Source organism: Mesocricetus auratus, unplaced genomic scaffold (assembly GCF_017639785.1).
Source record: "Mesocricetus auratus isolate SY011 unplaced genomic scaffold, BCM_Maur_2.0 Super-Scaffold_6731, whole genome shotgun sequence".
Taxonomy (NCBI): domain Eukaryota; kingdom Metazoa; phylum Chordata; class Mammalia; order Rodentia; family Cricetidae; genus Mesocricetus; species Mesocricetus auratus.
Window position 1 is genome coordinate 1,003,052 of NW_024429185.1, and position 20,674 is coordinate 1,023,725.

Below are 20,674 nucleotides of genomic sequence, written 5' to 3' on the forward strand. Positions count from 1 at the left end.
CAGGCGTTGGGATAACAAATCTACAAAAGGGACCCCTGATCCGCTGAGGCTCAGCAGCTAAGAGGATCCTGGGCTGAGCATTGGAAGCTAGTCAGAAGTGCGACGGCTGCTTCCGGGAGGGGGGCGTGTCGTCTCAGGGCGTGGCAGAGGTAGGGCGGGGCGACACCACTGGGCCGGCAGAGGCAGGAAATCGGGGCTGGTCCCCGGGTAGCGCGCAGCCCTGTCCCTATCTCCGCTCCGCCGCCCGATCCCCACCCCACCCCCGCCCCCGGGCTTCGCCATGGACGCCACGGAGACAGGTAGGGGGTGGGGACCGGGGGACCTCTCTCCATAGCTCCTCAGCTCCTAACCCAGGGAGCCCCCCTTACCCCTGAGCTACCTGACAGCCGGGAAAGAAGTACTGGCAAGGGAAGGACTTGGGAAGGTCCGAGCACCTTGGAGATCCCCGAAGCTCACAGGGTGCACGCCTGCAGCCCCCAACCCTCCGATTGCCCTGCAGAGCCGGCACCCGGGATGCCTGGGGGAAGGGGCCCAGGAAGGGGAAGTGGCCGCTTCTGCTTCTGATTATACGATGGATGGGGGCAGGGTGTCACGGCCAGGATCCCTGCGGGGCATCAGGCCAGGGGGCGGTGGCAGAATTGTGACTAGGCTGGTTACGTATCCTGCGTCTTTGTGTGTACGGAGTGTCATTCAGTCCTGTCCCTCGTGGTTTCGGGCCGCACTCGCGTGTGTTTATGCCTCAGGCTAAGCGCCTGTGTGTCCCACGTGCATTCCCATCTGTCTGCCCTGGGGTCCTTGTGGCTGCATTGTCAAGCCAGTCTAATCCAGCATTTATGTGGCGGCTCCTTCTGGTCTCTTGCTTTGCTTGTGGGTCTGTGCCTGTGTGGGTGTCTGTGACTGTGAGCAATTGCTTCCCTGATTTTGCCTGGGTCCGTCTATCTTGTCCGAAATGACCCCATCAAAGCTCACTGCCCCATCCCACACTAGTCTTGGGCCAAGACTTCAGGTCTCTGTCTCCATCTCTGTTTCTCTCTCTCTTTCTCTCTCTTCCACTTCTGCTTGAAAGTGGTCGAGGTGCATGCAGATTGCTTTGCCACCGCGGCGGGTGGAGGGAGACCGTGGTTGGCCCGTGTTTTCTTACTCTTCCCTCCCCCAGAGGTAACCCCAACTCCCGAGGGCAGGAAGAGGTACAGTGACATCTTCCAGAGCCTGGACAACCTCGAGATATCATTGGGGAACGTGTGAGTCTGAGCCTGTCACCACATCTAGCCAAGCTCCCTAACTTTGCTGCCCCACATCTGGACATACTGACTTCCAACCTCCGGAGCCTAAGATACAACTCTCCCAAACACCTGTGCCTTGGCGTTCTGGGTACACAGGTGTTTTGGGTATATCTCAAATGTGGAGACAACCCCCGACACACACACACACACACACACACACACACACACACAACCTCATGATCCCTTAAAATGGTTGAAATAGGTATAGTCCCACTCTGTGAACCTCTAAATTACCTAAGACCCTCCAAACCCTTTCTCAGTCTTGCTTTTAGGAAAAGACCTCCCCCGGGGACGGGGTGTGGCTGGGAACTGACCTGTGCATAGCGTTCACAGACCCAGCATTCAACCCTGCCTGTACCGATAAAGGGAGAGTAGGGGAAGCAGTTCAATTGACAGAAGGCTTGTCTGGCATACACAAGCCTGGACTCCGTCCCCAGGACTGCACAAACCAACCAGGATGGGAGTGCAGCCTTGTACTTTCCACACGTATGGTGTGGGGAGAGTCAGGCCCACACAGTGAACTGAAGGCCTGCCTGGTTACATGAGCTTGTGTCTCCAAACCAACCAACCGAGGCCCCACCTGGCTCCTCAGATTACACAGAAAATACCAAAGACTATAGCTTCCCTCCTCCCCCAGCTGTCCTAGCATCCACAGAACTTCCCCCAACAAAGGACTGTCTGGGCAGAAATGGCTTCTTCATACCCTTATCCTCCCCACCCAGGGCTTTCGACCCCCTGGCTGGAGACTTTGTACTCAGAGAAGACCTGGAGCCTGACTCGACTGCCACAGCCACAGTGGTGACTGAGGAGGTAGGGGCGGGATGAGGGTCCTCAGTGAGGCACACCCCTGTCATACTTCTGAATGCTGTCTCTCGTCCTCTTACCCCAGAGCAGTGGAGCCGCCTGTTGGAGTGATGCGTCCTCCGAGGGTGCTGTGCCCCTCACAGGTAGGAGAGGATTTCAGGCAAGGATGGGGCAGGAAGAGGCGTCACCCCTTCACCAGAGCATCATAGACCCCATTCTCCCCTTGTCCTAAAGGGTCCCCAGTCCTGAGTAGTAAGCTGTGGTACTGACAATGACCCCAGAAGGGGCTTTAGGACCCATGAAGGTGTGAAACAGAAGCCACCGGTCTGGTCTTAGAGTGCAGGGAAGACTTCACAGGAGAGCGCGGCTCAGGGCTTTCTTTCCCTGTTTGTCCCAGAGGAAGAACTAGACTTGCGACTCATTCGGACCAAGGGCGGTGTGGATGCTGCCCTGGAGTATGCCAAGGCATGGAGCCGCTATGCCAAGGAGTTGCTGGCCTGGACAGACAAGAGAGCCAACTATGGTGAGGAGGCTTCTTTCTGCCCAGGCCCCGATGGCACACAAGACCCTAACCTCAGCTGTGGGTAGACCCCACCACCACCGTCTCTCCTCCCCACTAGAGCTCGAGTTTGCTAAGAGTGTCATGAGAATCGCTGAGGCTGGCAAGGTGTCCATTCTCCAGCAGGTACCAGCCTCCCCTGAGTCCCGCCTGCCCCGCCCTGCCCCGGTCCTCTGTCCCTGTCCATTCAGTTTCTCAACAGCTCTGCACTCTACCCCAGAGCCAAATGCCACTCCAATACATCTACACCTTGTTTCTGGAGCATGACCTCAGCCTGGGAGCCCTGGCCGTGGAAACGCTGGCCCAGCAGAAGAGAGACTACTACCAGGTGAGCTAGCACATACGCACACAGGCGCACAAGCACATACAAACACACATGCACACAGGCGCACACGCACATACAAACACACACGCACACAGGCGCACACGTACAGGTGCAAACACACACACACAGGTGCACATGCACACAGGCGCTCACACTCGTGCACCTCGGAAGGAAGCCGGAGCCTAGAGATGTTTAGCATCTTTTCAAACATTCCTACACTGACATTCGAGCCCAGCATCATGTGAGACTCTACACACCCACACAGGGTGCTTTCATCTGAGAGGAGGGTGGTGTGAGGGTACTAGGAAAGTCTCTACCAGCAGAACTACACCCCCCAATCCCAAATCCTGAAATTCTTCAACTTAGAAATACTGGTTTCCTGGGGCATAGTGGTGCATGCCTTTAATCCTAGCACTTGAGAGGCAAAGGTAGGTAGATCTCTGAGGCCAGCCTGATCTACATAATAAGTTCTAGGACAGCCTGAGCTAACCATGAGTCAGTTTTGAACAAACAAAACAGAAAAGAATACTGATTTCAAGCCGGGCCTGGTGACACACACCTTCAATGTCAGCACTGGGGAGGCTAAGCCAGGCAGGAGTCTTGGAGGCGTAGCCAGCTAGCCCTTGTAGTGAGACCAGGTCAGGGAGATCGCTCAGAAGGTCAAGGTGCTTGAGGACCGGAATCCGGTCTCTGACGCCCGCATAGAGGTAGAAGGAGAGAGATGGAGCTGTCTCTGCCTACACACACACACACACACACAGTAATAATAATAATTAGATTTTTTAAAAAGAAGGTCTGGAGATATAGCTCAATAGTAGAATACTTAGGTAACAAACACATGCCATGGTTCAAATCTCTAGTAGCAAAAAAAAAAAAAAGCAAAAACCAAAGAGGGAACCCATGGAGTTAGCTCAGAAGGTAAAGATGCTTGCCACCAATCCCTGGGACCCGTATGGAAGAAGGAGAGAACTACCTTCCACAAACTGTTTTCTGACCTTACACATGCTGGCAGAAATGTATCCCTACACATATGCAAACACAAAAATTAAGTAAACGTTTAAAGGGGGCTGTAGAGATGCTTGGGTTTAAGAGCACATGCTGCTCTTGCAGGGGACCTGAGTTTGGTTCCTAGCACCCATGAGTGGCAGCTCACAACCACCGGCAACCCTACCTGGGGATCTGATGCCTCTAGCTTCCATAGGCACCCACACTCATGTGCACAAGCCTGCACACATACGCACATTTTAAAATAATTAAAATAAAATTTAAAAGTTTTCATTGAAAACACAGGGGTATCAGGATGACATTTCTCAGGAATGAAACCTCAGGATGTCTGAGCCCTACAGAAAAGACGTAACTTTCTGCTCATGTCCATGGGCCTAGGGTAGAGCAGGCCTGGTTGAAAGGACAGTTTCAGAAAAGGGGTCCGGCCTGTGTCGGGTGTGTGGCCCGTTGAGGGGAGAGCCCTTGCAAGCCGCTTCTCCACGCCCTTCCTCCTCCCTGTAGCCTCTGGCAGCAAAAAGGATGGAGATTGAGAAGTGGAGGAAGGAATTCAAGGAGCAGTGGCTCAAGGAGCAGAAGCGCATGGTAAGACCCCGTGTAGACGGGCCCTGTGTAGATGAACCCTGCCCCGGAGAACAGCCTGTGTAGACCACACGGGGTTACCGGCCTCTTATCGCCCCTAAGAATGAGGCGGTGCAGGCGCTGCGGCGCGCCCGGCTCCAGTACATCCAGCGCAGAGAGGACCTGCGGGCACGTTCCCAGGGGACCCCTGAGGACCCTCCCCCCCAGGCAGCTCCCGGATCCAGCAAGCAGCAGGAGCGCAGAAGGCGCTCCCGAGAGGAGGCACAGGCCAAGGTGGATACCAAGAACCCCTAACGTCTGGATACTCCACTCCCCGCAACTCCAGTCCACTCAAGTCGTCTCTGCCCTGATTTCCCCAGGCACAAGAGGCAGAAGCTCTATACCAGACCTGCGTCCGGGAGGCCAATATGCGCCATCAGGATCTGGAGACCACCAAGCGGCGGATAGTGTCGCATGTACGCAAGCTGGTGTTTCAAGGAGACGAAGTGCTTAGGCGGGTGAGGCTCTCCCCAGCGTTACACTTGGGCACCAGTAAATACCCCTTTCCTCTGTCCCTGAGTCTTCGCGTGTTTACTGCAGGCCCCCAAACCTGGTGACATCCTCATCCCCACCTACCAATGGCAGGCCCCGCCCACAAGCACTGGCCTTATTTATTGGTAAGGGTTAGGAATCCAGGTCCAGCCCTCTGAGATTATACGTGTCTCCATCCTTGTAGGTGACGCTGGGCCTGTTTGAGCTGCGAGGGTCGCAGGCAGAGCGTGGACCTCGTGCCTTCTCTGCTCTGGCTGAGTGCTGTGCTCCGTTTGAGCCTGGTCAGCGCTACCAGGAGTTTGTGCGGACACTGCAGCCTGGGCCTCCACCACCACCATCTCCCGCCTTCTGCTTCCAGGAGTTCATGCCTGTGCTGCACAGGTGGGCCCTAGTGCTGGGCTTGGAGTCAGCCCAGAAGCCCTACGCCAGGTTTTAATATATGTATAATATATTTTGATTATGTTCACCTGTGTTACCCTCTTGGTCCTTCCCACCCCAGCTGAATTCTTTATACTCCCAACTAATCCCCATTTCTTTAACATCTTTGGGATTTTTGTTTTGTTTTATTAGACAGGGTTTCTCATCCCTGGCTGTCCTAGAACTCCCTCTGTAGACCAGGCTAGCCTTGAACACACAGAGATCCGCCTGCCTCTGCCTCCTGAGTGCTGGGATTAAAGGCCTGTGCCACCACTGCTGGGCCCTGGGATATTTTGAAACAGAGTTTCTCCATGTAGCCCTGGCTATTCTGGAACTCACTTAGTGTCTTTTTATTTAAAGTTATTTTTGGTCAGACAGTGGTGGCACATGCCTTTAATCCCAGCACTTGGGAGGCAGAGGCAGGAGGATCTCAGTGAATTCAAGGCCAGCCTGGTCTACAAAGTGAGTTCCAGGACAACCAAGACTGTTATACAGAGGAACCCTGTCTCAAAAAACCAAAAAGAAAAAAAATATTTGGATATATATGTATATGCCACCTGTGTGTAGGTACCCTCAAAAGACAAGAAGGGGGCATCAGATCCTGTGGAGCTAGAGTTGTGAGTCACCTATGTGGGTGCTGGGACCTGAGCTTGGGTCCTGGAAGAGCAGCCAAATACTCACAGCCTCTGAGCCGCCTCTCCAGCCTGCATGTGCTTGTTGTCTATTTCTTTGCTTTGAAATGACTCAACAGCTTTAGTTAGGGGAACTTACAGGATCGTGGGGGGGACTTTTGTCCTAGAGTGGTGGGGCTAGGACCCTTATGGGGCTAAGATGGCCCTGGACACCAGAGCTTGCAAATCCTTGGAGTTGGGACCCAGATGCTATGCCTGCTTGATGTCACCCAGGCCAGCTTCCTGGGGATCAAGCCCTCAAATCTCTCTCTCCCAGTTCCCCTCAGGATTCAAAAAAGTTTTCAGGGCCCCTACAAGCAAGGCTGGAGGAGGGTTCCTGCGAGCCTGGCCCTTGGGAGGATACCAGCCTAGGCAGCCAGGGTAGGTTCACAGAGGCTCGGTGGGTCGAGGCCTGGGCTTGGGCCAGTCTAATTGACCTGTCTCACCCAGGGATGCCAGGCCCCACTCCAGGCAGTGATGTGGACAGTGTAGGCGGTGGCAGTGAATCCCAGTCCCTGGAGTCCCCTACTTGCAGCCCAGGTAAGTGTAGGACTGACCCTTTCCTGTCATACTAACCCTCCCACCTCCCACGACTAGCCTCCAGCTCCAAGCTTACCTCTAGTCTGCAGCCTAGGTTTCAGCTTCCGATCTACCCCACACTCTGACCCTCAAGTGACGGAACTTCCCTCGAGACCACCAGACATTCCTGGACTCTTTCTCTCAAGGATGTCTCTGGGTGTTTTTGGAAGCCCTGAAGACAAAACCCATCTCCTTAGACCTAGCCTGTCCCATGACCACCGTAATGGCTCTACCTCTGTGCCCCTCTGACCCCAGGAGCTGGCACTCGGAGGTTTGTGAAGGCATCGTCTACAGGCACTGAGTCCTCTGATGACTTTGAGGAGCGAGACCCTGGTGAGGCTGGACATGGGTGGGCAGGTGGACGTACAGGGACAAGGGGGTGGCCCTGACAGCGCTGACCTCCCTCCCTGCAGACCTGGGGGATGGGATCGAGAATGGACTCGGCAGTCCCTTCAGGAAGTGGACACTGTCCACCGCTGCTCAGACCCACCGGCTGCGGCGGCTGCGCGGCCCAGCCAAGTGCAGAGAATGCGAAGCCTTCATGGTCAGCGGGACAGAGTGTGAAGAGGTGTGACCTAGGTTGGAGACCTGATGACCCCTTCTGACTTTCACCAAACACGCTGACCCAGATCCCTGCCGCTCTTTTGCTCTAGGACCTACCTTTGTCTGATGACCTCTGTCACTGTTGATGCTTGGTGTGTGTGTGTGCATGTGTGTGTCTGTGTGGTGTGTGTACATGTGTGTGCGTGTGTGTCTGTGTGTGTGCATGTGTGTGTCTGTGTGTGTGTGTGTGTGTGTGTGCTAGAGGATGATTTAAAGATCTCTGTCCTTCCTGAGTGTGAATCCTGGGGATCATTGTCAAGATTTAGCAGCAAGCACCTTTACCTGCTGCACCGCCTCACTGGTCAGGTCTAACTTCTCTTCGCATTCTCCACTCCCTGGCTTTCCTGCTGACCTTCCTGTCCCCAGCTGAACTCCTAACCCTGTGACCTCTCCCCCGCCCCAGTGCTTTTTGACCTGTCACAAGCGCTGCCTGGAGACCCTCCTCATCCTTTGTGGACACCAGCGGCTTCCGGCCCGGATGCCTCTCTTTGGGGTTGACTTCCTACAACTCCCCAGAGATTTCCCTGAGGAGGTGCCCTTTGTGGTTACCCGGTGCACAGCTGAGATAGAGCACCGTGCCCTTGGCCTGCAGGTAGGCACCATGTTCATTCTTGATCGCTCCCACAAGTGATCTGTCCCCACTGATGGCCAGGTCACAGAATAGAAGTCCTCTACCTGCAGGGCATCTATCGGGTCAGTGGGTCTCGAGTGCGCGTGGAGCGGCTGTGCCAGGCCTTCGAGAACGGCCGAGCACTGGTTGAACTGTCAGGAAACTCTCCTCATGACATTACCAGTGTCCTTAAGCGATTTCTGCAGGAGGTAGGTGGCTCAGGGCTGTGGTGTAGACAGGAGCCTGTACCCGCAGCCTCTGTCTCAGGACCCTCAGCCGCCCACCCACACTCCTGTCCCCCACCAGCTCACTGATCCCGTGGTCCCCTTCCACTTCTACGACGCCTTCATCTCTCTGGCAAAGACCCTGCATGCAGACCCTGGGGACGACCCTGGGACCCCCAGCCCCAGCCCTGAGATTATTCGCTCGCTGAAGACCCTCTTGGTGCAGCTGCCTGACTCTAACTACAGCACCCTGCGGCACCTGGTGGCCCATCTGTTCAGGTGTGCATGGGTCCCTAAGCTGTGAATCATGGCCCTCTTTCCCTAGACACGTAACTGCTTACCTGTGTGGCTCATATTAACCTCTGACCTTTCATATTTCTTCTGAGCTCAGAGTCCTGGATACCCATAACTAACCCTGACACTGTCTGTGTGAACACTGTCTCTGCTCTCAAACAGACTGCTTTCCAGTGGCCTGGCCAAGTCACCAGGCTAGCCCATGGGTCCTACCCTTCTCCAACTCCATGTTTGACCCTTCTCCCCACCCTATCCTCAGGGTGGCCGCTCGGTTTGAAGAAAACAAGATGTCTGCCAACAACTTGGGGATTGTATTTGGGCCAACCCTGCTAAGGCCACCAGATGTACTCAGGGCCCCCAGTGCCAGCCCCGTGGCCTGCCTGCTGGACTCTGGTCACCAGGCCCAGCTTGTTGAGTACCTCATTGTGAACTATGAGCAGATCTTTGGAATGGATGAGCTCGCTCTAGCCTCTGAGTCCCTGACCCGAGACGTTGGCCTGTCTCCTGCACTCCTCGAATCCAGTCCCCAGCACCCAGCCCTGCTTCATGTCCAAGACACACAGTCCCTGACCATTGCCTCAGACTCCAGCCCAGACCCCAGACACCACAGTACCCTGGAGAAGTATCCTGAGGTCACAGCTCCTGAGGTAAGTGCCTGCTTGTTCCACAGGTGTGGGAGGGCCTTGTCTGTATTTAATTCCCCTTCTTTTGGACAACTGGGTATTGAATTCAGAGCATGGTGTGTGTTAGGTGTGTGATTACCACTAAGCCACTCTCTCAGCTCTCTTTACTTTTGTTTCTTTGGCATTTTTAAAAAGCATTAATTTAGAGAGACAGTGTGTATCTGTAAGCACATACGCATCACGGCGTGAGTATGAAAGCCAGAGGACAATCTGTCCTCCCTCCATGTGGATCCTGGGGATGGAATTCTGGTTCTTAAACTTGGTGGCAAGTACCTTTACTCACTGAATATCTCCCCAGCCCATTTTTTATTACATTTTATTTATTTGTTTATTTATTGTGGGGGACATCACATGGGAATCAGAGAAAACTTAAGGGAGTCAGCTCCCCTCTAACATATAGGGCCTGGGAACTGAAATTGCCAAGCTTGGTAGCAGATACCTATTCAACCTCCTTTTAGTTTTCATTTTGTGGTAGAGTATCCCTAAATTGCCAGATTGGCCTTGAATCCATGATGTAAGCCAGGGTGACCTTGAGTTTACTGACCCTCTGGTCTCAGCCTATTAAGTAGCTAAGATGACACACTTGCCTTTTGGTTTGTTTGTTTATTTTTTGTTTTTGTTTTTCAAGACAGGGTCTCTCTGTAGGTTTGGAGACTGTCCTGGAACTCTGGTTTGTTTTTGTTTTTTTGTTTTTGGAGATAGAGTTTCTCTGTATTGTTTTGGAGGCTGTCCTGGAACTCACTCTGTAGACCAGGCTGGCCTCGAATTCACAGAGATTCGCCTGCCTCTGCCTCCCCAGTGCTGGGATTAAACTACTGCCCGGCTCCAGCTGTCTTTTTTTTTTTTTAAATGTGCATTGGTGTTTTTTACCTGCATGTATGTCTGTGACGGTGTCAGATCCCCTGGAACTGGAGTCACAGATGGTTTTGAGCTGTCATGTGCATGCTGGGAATTGAACCTAGGGTATCTGGAAGAACAGCCAGTGCACCTAACCACTGAGCAATCTCCCCAGCCCAGACACACTTGCCTTTTTATTGTATTGTTTCATTTGATTTTGAGATAGGGTCTTTCTCTGTGATCTTCCCGCCTTTTTTGTGCTTTGAGTGCTAGAATAGCAGTTGGGTGAGCACCTCCCTTCTGGGCACCTTCTTTTCTCTGGGCCATGGTGGCACACACCTTCAACCAGCATTCAGGAAGCAAAAACAGGTAGATCTCTGGGAGTTCAAGACCAGCCTGATCTACATATTGAGTTTAAAGCCAACAGTCAGAGCTACATAACAGCAAGACCCTGTCTCAAAAAGAAGAGAAAAAGAAAAGCATTTATGCTGGGTGGTGGTGGTGCACACCTTTAATTGTAGCACTCAGGAGGCAGAGGCAGGCAGATCTCTGAGTTCAAGGCCAGCCTGGTCTACAGAGTTCCAAGACAGCCAGCCACACAGAGAAACCCTGTCATGAAAAACAAAGCAAACAAAGGGGGGGGAGAGAGAGAGAGAGAGAGAGAGAGAGAGAGAGAGAGAGAGAGAGAGAGAGAGAGAGAGAGAGAGAGAGAGAGAGAGAGAGGAGAAAAGTTATTATTTAGTGTGTGGAGGTCAGAGGAAATTTCCAGAAGCAGCCACCTTTCCAGTCTTGTTTCTGCTTCTTCGCACTTCAGCTCACTGACCAGTAGGGGCTTCCCATCCCACCACAGAAGAGTTAGTACTATGGGTGGTTGCCCCAAATCCAGCTTTTTAAAAAACCATATTCATGTATTTAGTGGGAGGGGCACAAGGGCATAGGTGTGAGGTGAGAAGAAGCTTGCGGGAATCAGTTCTTTCCTTCTGCCAAGTAGGGTCTGGAAATCAAACTCACTGTGAGGTCTGGTGGCAGTTTCCGTCACCCCCTGGGTTGTCTCACCAGTCCTGCATGTGGTTCCGGGGCTTATGATCGTTACCAGGATTGTTCAGTGAGTACTACTCTACCCACTGGTCATTTCCCCTCCTGCCTTTTAAACCTTCTCCCACCCCTCTAGTTTGACCAGTGCTGGCCGTAGAGGTAAGAATGGGTAGCAGAATCCTTGCTGGGACAGCTCTGCTGCCTAGTGCAGTCGGCACCCATTTGTTTTAAAGTATTAAGCACCAGGAGTTTCAGATCTATCAGTGAAATAGATATTCAAAGACCTCCTGGCTAGGCATTGGCCCACACCTTTAATCCCAGTACTGGGGAGGCAGAGGCAGGTGGATCTCTGTGAGTTCCAGGACAGCTTGGTCTACAGAGTGAGTTCCAGGACAGCCTCCAAAGCCACAGAGAAGGCCTGTCTAAAAACAAAAACAAACAAAACCCCTCTTCTTGGTGTCTGACCCAAGAGGAAAAAAGCAAAAATAAACATGCAAAATTACAAGGTCCTGTGAAGAAAAGAGGATGGAGTAAGGCGAGGTCTAGAGGACTTTGTAGCAGGGAATATAATCTGGGCAAGTCTTATGGAAATGTGGGTTTGAGCGAAGGCCAGCATGTCGCGGGAAAGACGTGCAAAGAGGCGCTTGCAGATCTGGGAGGGGTGTGCCAGGCAGTGGGAGCAGTGCGAGCCTTGGCTGGGAGCGTGTGCTGTGTGCAGTCCTGGACTGTAATGGGTGGGCAAGGAAACTGGGAAGAAGCAAATGAATCTCAGGGGCAAAGTGTGCACCAGGCATGTGCGAGCACTAGAAAAGGCTAGCCAGACTCTGCTAGCTGTCGTGAGAGCAGCAGATGAGCACTGGCTGTGTGCATTGAGACAGGATCACTCACTGAACTTGTAGCTTGCTATTTCAGCTAGGCTGGCATGCCAGTGAGCTCCCAGGACCCTTCTCCACCCCCACTATAGTAGTCACGAGCACTTCCAGCCATGCCTGGCTTCTTACAAGGATGCCAGTAATTCAAACTCGGGCCCTCACACTTGCACAGCAAAGACTCTGACCCACTGAGCCCCCCACAGACTCTAAAACGGATTTTACTGTTGGAAGTCAAATTCTGGGTTTCTTCCTGCAGATTGCAACTCTGCAGAGGGACCAAAGGGAGGAGAAAGAGGTGGAAAACCCCAGAGATGGGGCAGGGGAAGGTGAGTATGCTAGGGAGCTCTCTGTCCCAACATTGCTTGGCTGACAGGCCACTCCTGGGGTGCATCCTGAGAACTTGGGGATGCTTAGCATTCATCACCCCACAGGGTCCAGCCACAACCCTGAGGACTTGCTCCTGGGAACACAGTCCCGGGGCCATTTCAGTCGCCAGCCAGTGAAGTGTTTCCGGGGAGGTGTACGACCAGTCACTCATCAGCTGTCCAGCTTGGCTCTGGTGGCTTCCAAGCTGTGTGAGGAGACGCCTGTCACTGTCTCAACAGTGCACCGAGGTAGTTTGAGGGGACGAAATCTGGGCCCTGCTTCTGCCTCCCCTGAAGGCAGCCCCCTGCGCCGGAACCCTGTGCCCAAGCACTTCGAGATCACCCAGGAGACAGCCCGGCTACTCTCCAAGCTGGACAGTGAGGCTGTGTCCAGGGCCACCTGTTGTGCTGACACTGAGCCTGAGGAATCTGAGGAGCATCTCTGACCACTCCCATCCTGGGGGACCCAGGACTGAGCTGATGGCCCTGTATGTTTCCCTGCCTGCTCTCCCTGGTAACCAAACCAGTTCAATGGGGGTATGGGGAGAGACAGTTGGGAAAGGACGACCACTCATCTTGGAGAAGTCCTAAAACACTTGGTTGCAGTGTCTCAACATCTCCCTGCCAGAGGAGGTTAAAACAGCAAGGCAACACAAGTGCACAGTGATTCTGGGTCAGTACTCAATGGTCAGTACAGGGCTGAAGATCCTTGGGGTCTCCCCAGTCTCTGACCTCTGAGACAGATAGCTGCCGCCCCTGCCCCCACTGCCACTTGCCTTCCTGACAGATTCCAAGTGAATAGCTGGTGTAGTTCAGCCTGTCACCTCCTTTTATGCCTTTTTCACTTGTTTGTTTTGAGATGGGGGGTCTCGTGTAACTCTGGCTGTTCTGGAACTCTCTGTGTAAACCAGGTTGTCATAGAACTCAGAGAAATTCTCTGCCTCCCAAGTCTGGAGTCCCCGGTGAGATGGCTGAGCACAACGGTGCTTGCCAAGCCAGACCAGTCGGAGCTGGGTCTTCCAGACCCACTTGGTGGAAGGAGAGAACCAATCTCTGCCAGTCGTCTGACTGCTGCACATAAACATGCACAAATAAAATTAAATTTTAATTCAAACAAATACGCCGGGCATGGTGGCACGTGCCTTTAATTCCAGCACACAGGAGTCGGAGGCAGACAGATCTCTGAGTTCGAGGTCAGCTTGGTCTATATAGTTCCAGGGCAGCCAGGGCTACACAGAGAAACTCTATCTTAGAAAACAAAAAATAAAAAAAATATAAAAATCCTGTTATGTTCTTGCACATCTGTCTTTGCCAGGGAAGGCTGACAAAGAGATCACCAGTAAGAACAGCATCTTTTATTACTGACTTGAGGAACCAAGGCTTGTAAAATCCACCCTATGAAACCCACAGGCAATTAATGTAGGCCCTAGAGCCCCAGATGAGTCACTCGGTCCTGCAAGAGCTCTGTGTCCCTGATCCGGTTCTACATAATCAAATACAACCCGGTGCAGATAATCAGGACAATGGAGCTGTGTGCTGCGGACGGGGGAGGCCAGGGGAGGAGGCTGCAGGCCAGAGCCAGGGGAGACCGCGGGAAGCCAGGGTGGCGCACAGGGTCTGCGGGTGCCTGTGGCGTAGCAGCAGTGGGCCGGGGGTCCAGCCGCCAGCTTGACCACGAAGGGGCGGGGCGGGGCTTGCAGCTCGGTACAGGATTGGACAGGAAGCGGGGGTGGGGGGCCACCCCTGAGGATCTTTACAGATGTCAGGTGACTCAGCCCCAAAGGCGCGAAAGGGCAAGCGCGCGGGGTACGGAGTGGAAGGGGTGTCCTACAGCGGAAAACGGGGCTGAGGGGAGCAGGCGGGTCGGCAGCAGTTTCAGGAGACCATACTTCCGACGTGGGGGTGGTACGCTCCAGGGGGCGGGACAGCCCACAGGGACCAAGAGCTGGGGCAGGTAGGGGCGTGGCCTTAGGGCTCCGCCTCTCCCGCCTCCTCGGCCCGGGGCTCCAAGCACACCGGACTCAGCTGCGCCACCGCCGCCCCATCGCAGGGGCCATGGGTCTCGGTCCCGCCTCGACCCCCCGCGAACCCGCCCCTTCTGCCGCTTGACTGAAGGCGCAGGTAAGGCAAGTATCAGCCGGACCAGGGTGGGTGCAGGCTTCCGGAGAGAGTGAAGCGCTCCGGTTCTTCTCCGCAACCTTCCTCTAGCCCAGGGTCGCTGAAACTCCCTCCTTTGTCCCGGAGGCCTCTTGGTCCTCCGTCCCACCCCGGAATGGCTCGCTTCCAGAGCTCTTGCGCGGAATCCTGCTTGTAACTCAACTTCTGGGGCGGTCTGTCTGTCTCCCCTGCTCACGCTAAGTCACCTCTGCGCTTCGGCACTGCCCTCCGGGTGCTGACTAGGAACCTCGCTCTGGTGTGCTCACGCCCCCTGGCCTCTGCACTGGCACCAGTGTGACTTCAGACTGCCCTGCCCGCCGCTCGTGCTGCCTTTGTGCCCCAGCCAACCCTCCCACGCCCCTCGGAAACCACAGGTGACCAACCTGGTCTTAGATTGGTGGCGCGAGGCTCTGAATTGCCACGAAGATGCATCTGCTGTGGGTTCTTCAGATTTTAAAAGAGCAGAAAACAAAAACATCAGACATCCCTCTGAAAATTGTTATGGCAGCATTCAGCAGAGGCAAGCGGATCTCTGATTTTGAGGCTAGTCTGGTCTTATAGGGAGTTCTAGGCCAGGTGGGATATGTAGAGGAACCCTGCTTGAGATCACTCTGGCTCTCACCACAGACACCTTACCCAGAGGGCCTCTGGACCTGTGGATTGCACTCAGGCAGTCTTGATTCTCTGGCCACTGCCTGTTCCTTCCTCAGGGGCCACCTGCGCTGACCTCTCTCCTCCCATATCCACAGGTGGCCATCATGGGTCAGTGCTACTACAACGAGACCATTGGCTTTTTCTACAATAACAGTGGCAAGGAGCTCAGCCTTCATTGGCGCCCCAAGGACGTGCTGGTGGTGGCCCTGGGGCTAACAGTCAGTGTGCTGGTGCTGCTCACCAACCTGCTGGTCATCGCAGCCATCGCCTCCAACCGGCGCTTCCACCAGCCCATATACTACCTTCTAGGCAACCTGGCTGCCGCTGACCTCTTTGCCGGCATGGCCTACCTCTTCCTCATGTTCCACACTGGCCCACGGACCGCCAGGCTCTCTGTCAAAGGCTGGTTCCTGAGACAGGGCCTGCTGGACACCAGCCTGACAGCGTCGGTGGCCACACTGCTGGCCATCGCTGTGGAGCGGCACCGCAGTGTGATGGCCGTGCAGCTCCACAGCCGCCTGCCCAGGGGCCGTGTGGTCGCCCTCATTGTGGGCGTGTGGGCGGCCGCGCTGGGGCTGGGGCTGCTGCCTGCTCACTTCTGGCACTGCCTCTGTGACTTGGACAGGTGCTCACGGATGGTGCCCCTGTTCAGCCGCTCGTACCTGGCTGTGTGGGCCCTCTCCAGCCTGCTCGTCTTCCTGCTCATGTTAGCCGTCTACATACGCATTTTCTTCTATGTGCGCAGACGGGTGGAACGCATGGCAGAGCATGTCAGCTGCCATCCCCGCTACCGAGAGACGACACTCAGCCTAGTCAAGACTGTTGTCATCATCTTGGGTGAGTGGGTGCTTTGACAGCCTCAGGGACCTAACCTCCAGAGGACCCTGGGGAACTGAGGAAGTGACCTTTGAAGGAAGGGGGGTGTTAATGCAGGGGAGAACAAAATACGAAATCCCATGACAAGACCAGGCAGAGCCTCCACAGAGGGAAGATGCGCCCTCAGCCAGCCTCCAGTTTTCATGTTTCCAAGGAAACCATTTAGAGGTCTTGTTTGTTTGATTCTGTTTGAGGCAAAGTCTCATGTAGCCCAGGCTGGCCTCAAACTCTCTATGTGGTAATGGGAGATGACCTTGAACCTCAGCCTCTCGCCTTCATCTCCCGGTTTTAGGGTTGTAGATGTGTACTGCCACCCTTGGTTTTAGGTGTGAGGGATTGGAGTGACGGTTTAGTGCAGGCTAGGCAAGCACTACCAACCAATCGATATCCTCAGCCCTGTTTTTATGTTGTTCTTGCTTGTTTGTTAAGGCAAGGTCTCACAAAGTATCCCTGGCTGTCCTGGAACTCACACTGTAGACCAGGCTGGCCTCAAAGTCACAGACATTTGCCTACCTGTGCCTCCTGAGTGCTTGGAATGGGTCACTACATACCCAGCCTTTCCTTTTTTGTAAGGTTATTTTTATTTGTGCATGTATGTATGTGTGTCTGGGCTTGTGGCAATGTGTGCAGGCGTGTGGAGGCCAGCACATCCTAAGCCCTTGGAGCTGAGATTGCAGGAAGTTTCGAGCTGCCTGATACAGGGTTAGGAACTGGGTTAGGTACCAGCTCTTAACAACTAAGCCGTCTCTCTCCAGCCCTGGTTGTTGTTTTGCTTATTTCTTTGTTTGATTTTCTTTTGAAGTAAGTTCTCACTGTGTAGCCTTAGCTAACCTGGAGCTCACTAAGTAGACCAGGCTGCCTCGAATTCATAGAGATCCACCTGCCTCTGCCTCCCCAGTGCTGAGATGAAAGGTATGCTCCCCTCCACATGGCATGGGTTTTGTTTCTGTTTTTTGAGACAGGGTCTCTCTAAATAATCCTGGCTATCCTGGAACTCACTCTGTAGGTAAGGCTAGCCTCAAACTGCTCTCTGCCTCCCAAGTGCTGGGATTAAAATGTGCACCACCCCATTTTTTTTTTTTTTTTTTTGGTTTTTAGAGACAGGGTTTCTCTGTGGCTTTGGAGGCTGTCCTGGAACTCGTTTGGTAGTCCAGGCTGGTCTCGAACTTACAGAAATCTGCCTGCCTCTGCCTCCTGAGTGCTGGGATTAAAGGCGTGTGCCACCAACGCCTGGCTACCCCATTATTTTTTAATGCAGGGTTTCATGAACTCCATATGTAGCTAAGGCATGCCTTGAAGCCCTGACCCTCCTGTTTCTATTTCCCTGGGCTGGTGGGCGTGTGCCACCTGGCTCCCCTTTAGAGTTTAATTATTCTTTTCTGGGGCTAGAAAGTGGCTCGGCGATTAAGAGCACTTCCTGTTCAATTCCCAAGACCACATTGGGCAGCTCATAACTACCTGGAACTCTAGCTCCAAGGAATCTGATGCCCTTTTTTAGCCTCCAAGACAGTGCCCACCTGCATGTAGCTTACCCTCACACGCATGCATGTAAATAGAATATTTTACACTTAATGTGTGTTCGCGCACAGATATGTGTGCTCTTACACGTCAGCCCATCTGTGCAGGTTTGGGGACAACTTCTGGGAACCAGTTTTTTCATCATTCACATGGGAATTTGGGTCCTTGGTCTTAGCAATAGTCCCTCTTTGGGCTTTTGTTTTGTTTTGTTTTTTCAAGACAGGGTTTCTCTGTGGCTTTGGAGCCTGTCCTGGAACTCGCTCTGTAGACCAGGCTGGCCTCAAACTCAAGAGATCCTCCTGCCTCTGCCTCCCGAGTGCTGGGATTAAAGGTGTGCACCACCACCCCCGGCTGGATTTGGGGCTTTTAGTATAGTATAGTATAATCTATTCCTGGTCCAGGGTTGATTCTCTACTCTGTAACTAGCCTGTTCCAAGATGAACTCCTGTCCCATCCTTTAGTGAACCAATCTCCCTCCTATAGAAGGTTCCAGGGCCCTGGGCTCTTTTGTCCTGGTTAGGAAAGGTACCCCTCTGGCAGGCAAATTGGAGAAAGGTGTCTGTCCCCTCCAAGCAGTTCTGCCCCTACAGGGAGCTTATGTGGTATTTGCCACACAGTTGGTCACTGCCTGAGCACAGAGTGATTCGGGCAAGTCTCCTGGGGGCTCACCATCATCAACCCCACACCTACCCATCATCCCACTCCCTGCCTGTGTCCTGCAGGGGCGTTCGTGGTGTGCTGGACGCCGGGCCAGGTGGTGCTGCTCCTGGACGGTCTGGACTGCAAATCCTGCAATGTCCTGGCTGTGGAGAAGTACTTCCTACTCCTGGCTGAGGCCAACTCCCTGGTGAATGCAGTGGTGTACTCCTGCCGAGATGCTGAGATGCGCCGAACCTTCCGCCGCCTCCTGTGCTGCGTGTGCCTCCGCTGGCCCAACCACAAACCTGCCCGTTACGCATCTTCTGCCCGGATGGGTGCCAGCACCCGCATCATGCTTCCTGAGAATGGCCACCCTCTGACGGACTCCACCCTTTAGCTTCTGTGGACTGAGGCAGGAGACAGGCTGCACACACGGACACTTGCGGTTCCCCTGGCTCAATCCAGCCCCGCAGATGCACGGCCCTCGATGCTCCCAGGGCCTCGGGTGTGCCCACCTCAGGACAGGGATCAGGGGGTATCTCCATGCACCTGGGAGAGCATCCAAAGGTGCTTGGCAGTCTGGCTCTCAGTTATCTTCTCAGGTTTTAGGTTTTTTTTATCAGACATTTTCATAGTTTTACTGTATGTCTCTGGTATGTCCTGTGGACTCTTTCTTCCTACATGGTGCTGTAGGTGTTCAGAGCAGAAGAGGTGAAGCTGTCCCAGGTTAGACTGGACCCACTGTTACAGGCTAGACTATAGGGGTACTGTCTTCCTGAGGCTAGTTTATCTTGGGTTTTTTGAGACAGGATCTCATGTAGCCTCGGCTGGCTTTGAATTCACTGTATAACTGAGGTTGGCCTTGAATTCTTAATCCTCCCGGCTCCACCTTCCAACGGCTGGCGCTCGAGTTGATTCCTAAGAGTGTTGATCAGCTTTTGCATGGAGGATCCCATGATACAGGGCAAGCCTTTCCACTCCTATGTTGTCAGGGTCATTTGCTTGGTTGAGGTTTTTTATGTTATTAATTCAGGCAATTTGTCCTTATGTCCTAGAGTCATCTATCATGTCTCACAGTTAGTGAGACTCCTTCAGCATGGAATCTCAGGCCCTGAATTCATTCCTGTTCTGTCCTCAGCGCCCTCTTCCTGATGCCTGCCTCCCCCCCCCCCAGACAGGGTTTCTGTGGCCTAGGCCAGCCTTGAACTTGCTGCATTCGTCCTGCCTCTCAGTCCTCTGTGCTGGGATTAAAGCTATAATCCAGTCTTTCTCCTGGAGCCTTGCATCTGTTTTCTTTTGCCAAATGTTCTACCTGTCTCTGTCTCCCTCTTCAAAAACCTGTGGTGACTTCTGGTTGTGTTAGTCTTTTCCTTCTACTTGTCCCCGTTATTATTATTATTTTAGGCACAGTATCTCACACATAGCTCAGGCCATCCTAGAACTCACTGTGTAGCTCAGGCTGACTCCCACCTCACAGCTGTCTTCCTGCCTCGGCTTCCTGAGTGCTGGGATGAGAAGCCTGAGACCATATTGAGAAGTAGCCGGTGTCTGACTGCACAGCTTAGAAATGACACAGACACACCAGGAGGGACAGAAAACCCCCGAGGAAGGGGCTTCAGTGTCCCATGGAGCCTGGAATTAAGCCACAAGTTTACCTGGACTTTCTGCTCTTCAGTCCCCTAAGAGCTGGGAGATGCCAGGCCTGAGATGAGAGTCTCTGGGCTCAGAGAAAGCCGTCCGTGCAGGCCCCTGCTCCACCTCACTGAAGGAATCGGCTCTCAACCAGATCCACATGCCGAGCAGCTGCAGGAATTTGAACCTCTGTCTTATCTGAGGCCAAATTCTTAAGACATTAAAGCATCCGTTTCCAAAGGACTGAAAACGCTTCTGTCTCTAGAGTAAATGCTTTTCATTTTCCACTGCCAGGACACTGCATACACTAGACCATTCCCTGCCTGCCACAGGACTCTGTCACAGAGTCATTTCCAAAGGGAAATGCCACCCCTACCTCTGTGAGGACACAAGACTAAGCTTGTGGGGCTGGGTAGTTCTTGATCCAACGTGGACAGTGTACACCTACAGCCAGGCTCCCAAGGTGACAACCCAGGAACTGCCAGATGTTCATGAAGGACAATGTCGCTACTTCCATGGAGCTCCAGGCCTGCTAACCCTGTCTCTTTGTATACTGAGGCATCCATCAAACCCTGAATCTGGGGCCCTCATGGCCTTCAGGGTCGGCTGTCTCACCTGTGCATAGGTCTCCAAGTCAGCTTAGCCATGTTCTGTTGAGGGATTTGTCAACTTGTTTTTCCCTTTCCCACTTCTGAGTGGTTTTTTTTCTGAGACAGGGTTTCTCTGTGTAGCCCTAGGTGTCCTAGAACTCCATCTGTAGACCAGGCTGACCTTGAACTCAGATCCACCTGTCTCTGCCTTCTGAGATGGGATTAGGGAGTGCTTAGATGTGTGCATATTTTTGCGTGATGTGGGTATTCTTGGACCTTTGTGTACATGTGGAGGCTGGAGGTTAGTGTCAGGAATCCTAGCTGAGGCTCTG

At 53.5% G+C, this 20,674-nt stretch overlaps 2 protein-coding genes across 8 annotated transcripts; both read left to right on the forward strand.

Moving 5' to 3' along the window:
* Window positions 1-171: 171 nt before the first annotated feature.
* On the forward strand, window positions 172-13,791 carry LOC101839520 (GEM interacting protein). 6 transcript variants are annotated; one of them, XM_040742030.1, is made up of 22 exons: window positions 172-299; window positions 1,157-1,241; window positions 2,006-2,093; window positions 2,173-2,230; window positions 2,485-2,610; window positions 2,708-2,772; window positions 2,867-2,974; window positions 4,478-4,558; window positions 4,658-4,828; window positions 4,915-5,052; window positions 5,271-5,515; window positions 6,452-6,555; window positions 6,625-6,714; window positions 7,009-7,086; window positions 7,167-7,321; window positions 7,760-7,948; window positions 8,038-8,175; window positions 8,273-8,469; window positions 8,744-9,131; window positions 10,996-11,109; window positions 12,168-12,237; window positions 12,343-13,791. In XM_040742030.1, exons 1-22 carry the CDS (start codon window positions 281-283, stop codon window positions 12,720-12,722), a joined length of 3,087 nt encoding a protein of 1,028 aa, XP_040597964.1. In that variant the 5' UTR covers window positions 172-280; the 3' UTR covers window positions 12,723-13,791. The 6 variants fall into 6 exon arrangements, with proteins under 6 accessions (XP_040597964.1, XP_040597966.1, XP_040597965.1 ...); XM_040742032.1 differs by having other exon boundaries at window positions 5,271-5,467; XM_040742031.1 differs by having other exon boundaries at window positions 2,006-2,081.
* Window positions 13,792-13,921: 130 nt separating this feature from the next.
* On the forward strand, window positions 13,922-19,995 carry Lpar2 (lysophosphatidic acid receptor 2). Of its 2 annotated transcripts, XM_005086157.4 has the most exons (3): window positions 13,922-14,397; window positions 15,183-15,924; window positions 18,204-19,995. In XM_005086157.4, the coding sequence occupies exons 2-3, from the start codon at window positions 15,192-15,194 to the stop codon at window positions 18,515-18,517; spliced, it is 1,047 nt and encodes a 348-aa protein (XP_005086214.1). In that variant the 5' UTR covers window positions 13,922-14,397; window positions 15,183-15,191; the 3' UTR covers window positions 18,518-19,995. The 2 variants fall into 2 exon arrangements, with proteins under 2 accessions (XP_005086214.1, XP_012980715.1); XM_013125261.3 differs by having other exon boundaries at window positions 13,922-15,924.
* Window positions 19,996-20,674: the final 679 nt, after the last annotated feature.

Bases quoted from the DNA above. Each gene is read 5' to 3' on its own strand.
- LOC101839520 (XM_040742030.1), top strand. The intron at 2,975-4,477 runs GTGAGCTAGCAC...TCCTCCCTGTAG, and splicing joins AGAAGAGAGACTACTACCAG to CCTCTGGCAGCAAAAAGGAT. The intron at 6,556-6,624 runs GTAGGTTCACAG...TGTCTCACCCAG, and splicing joins TACCAGCCTAGGCAGCCAGG to GGATGCCAGGCCCCACTCCA.
- Lpar2 (XM_013125261.3), top strand. From the start codon at position 15,192: ATGGGTCAGTGCTACTACAACGAGACCATTGGCTTTTTCTACAATAAC. The intron at 15,925-18,203 runs GTGAGTGGGTGC...TGTGTCCTGCAG, and splicing joins GACTGTTGTCATCATCTTGG to GGGCGTTCGTGGTGTGCTGG.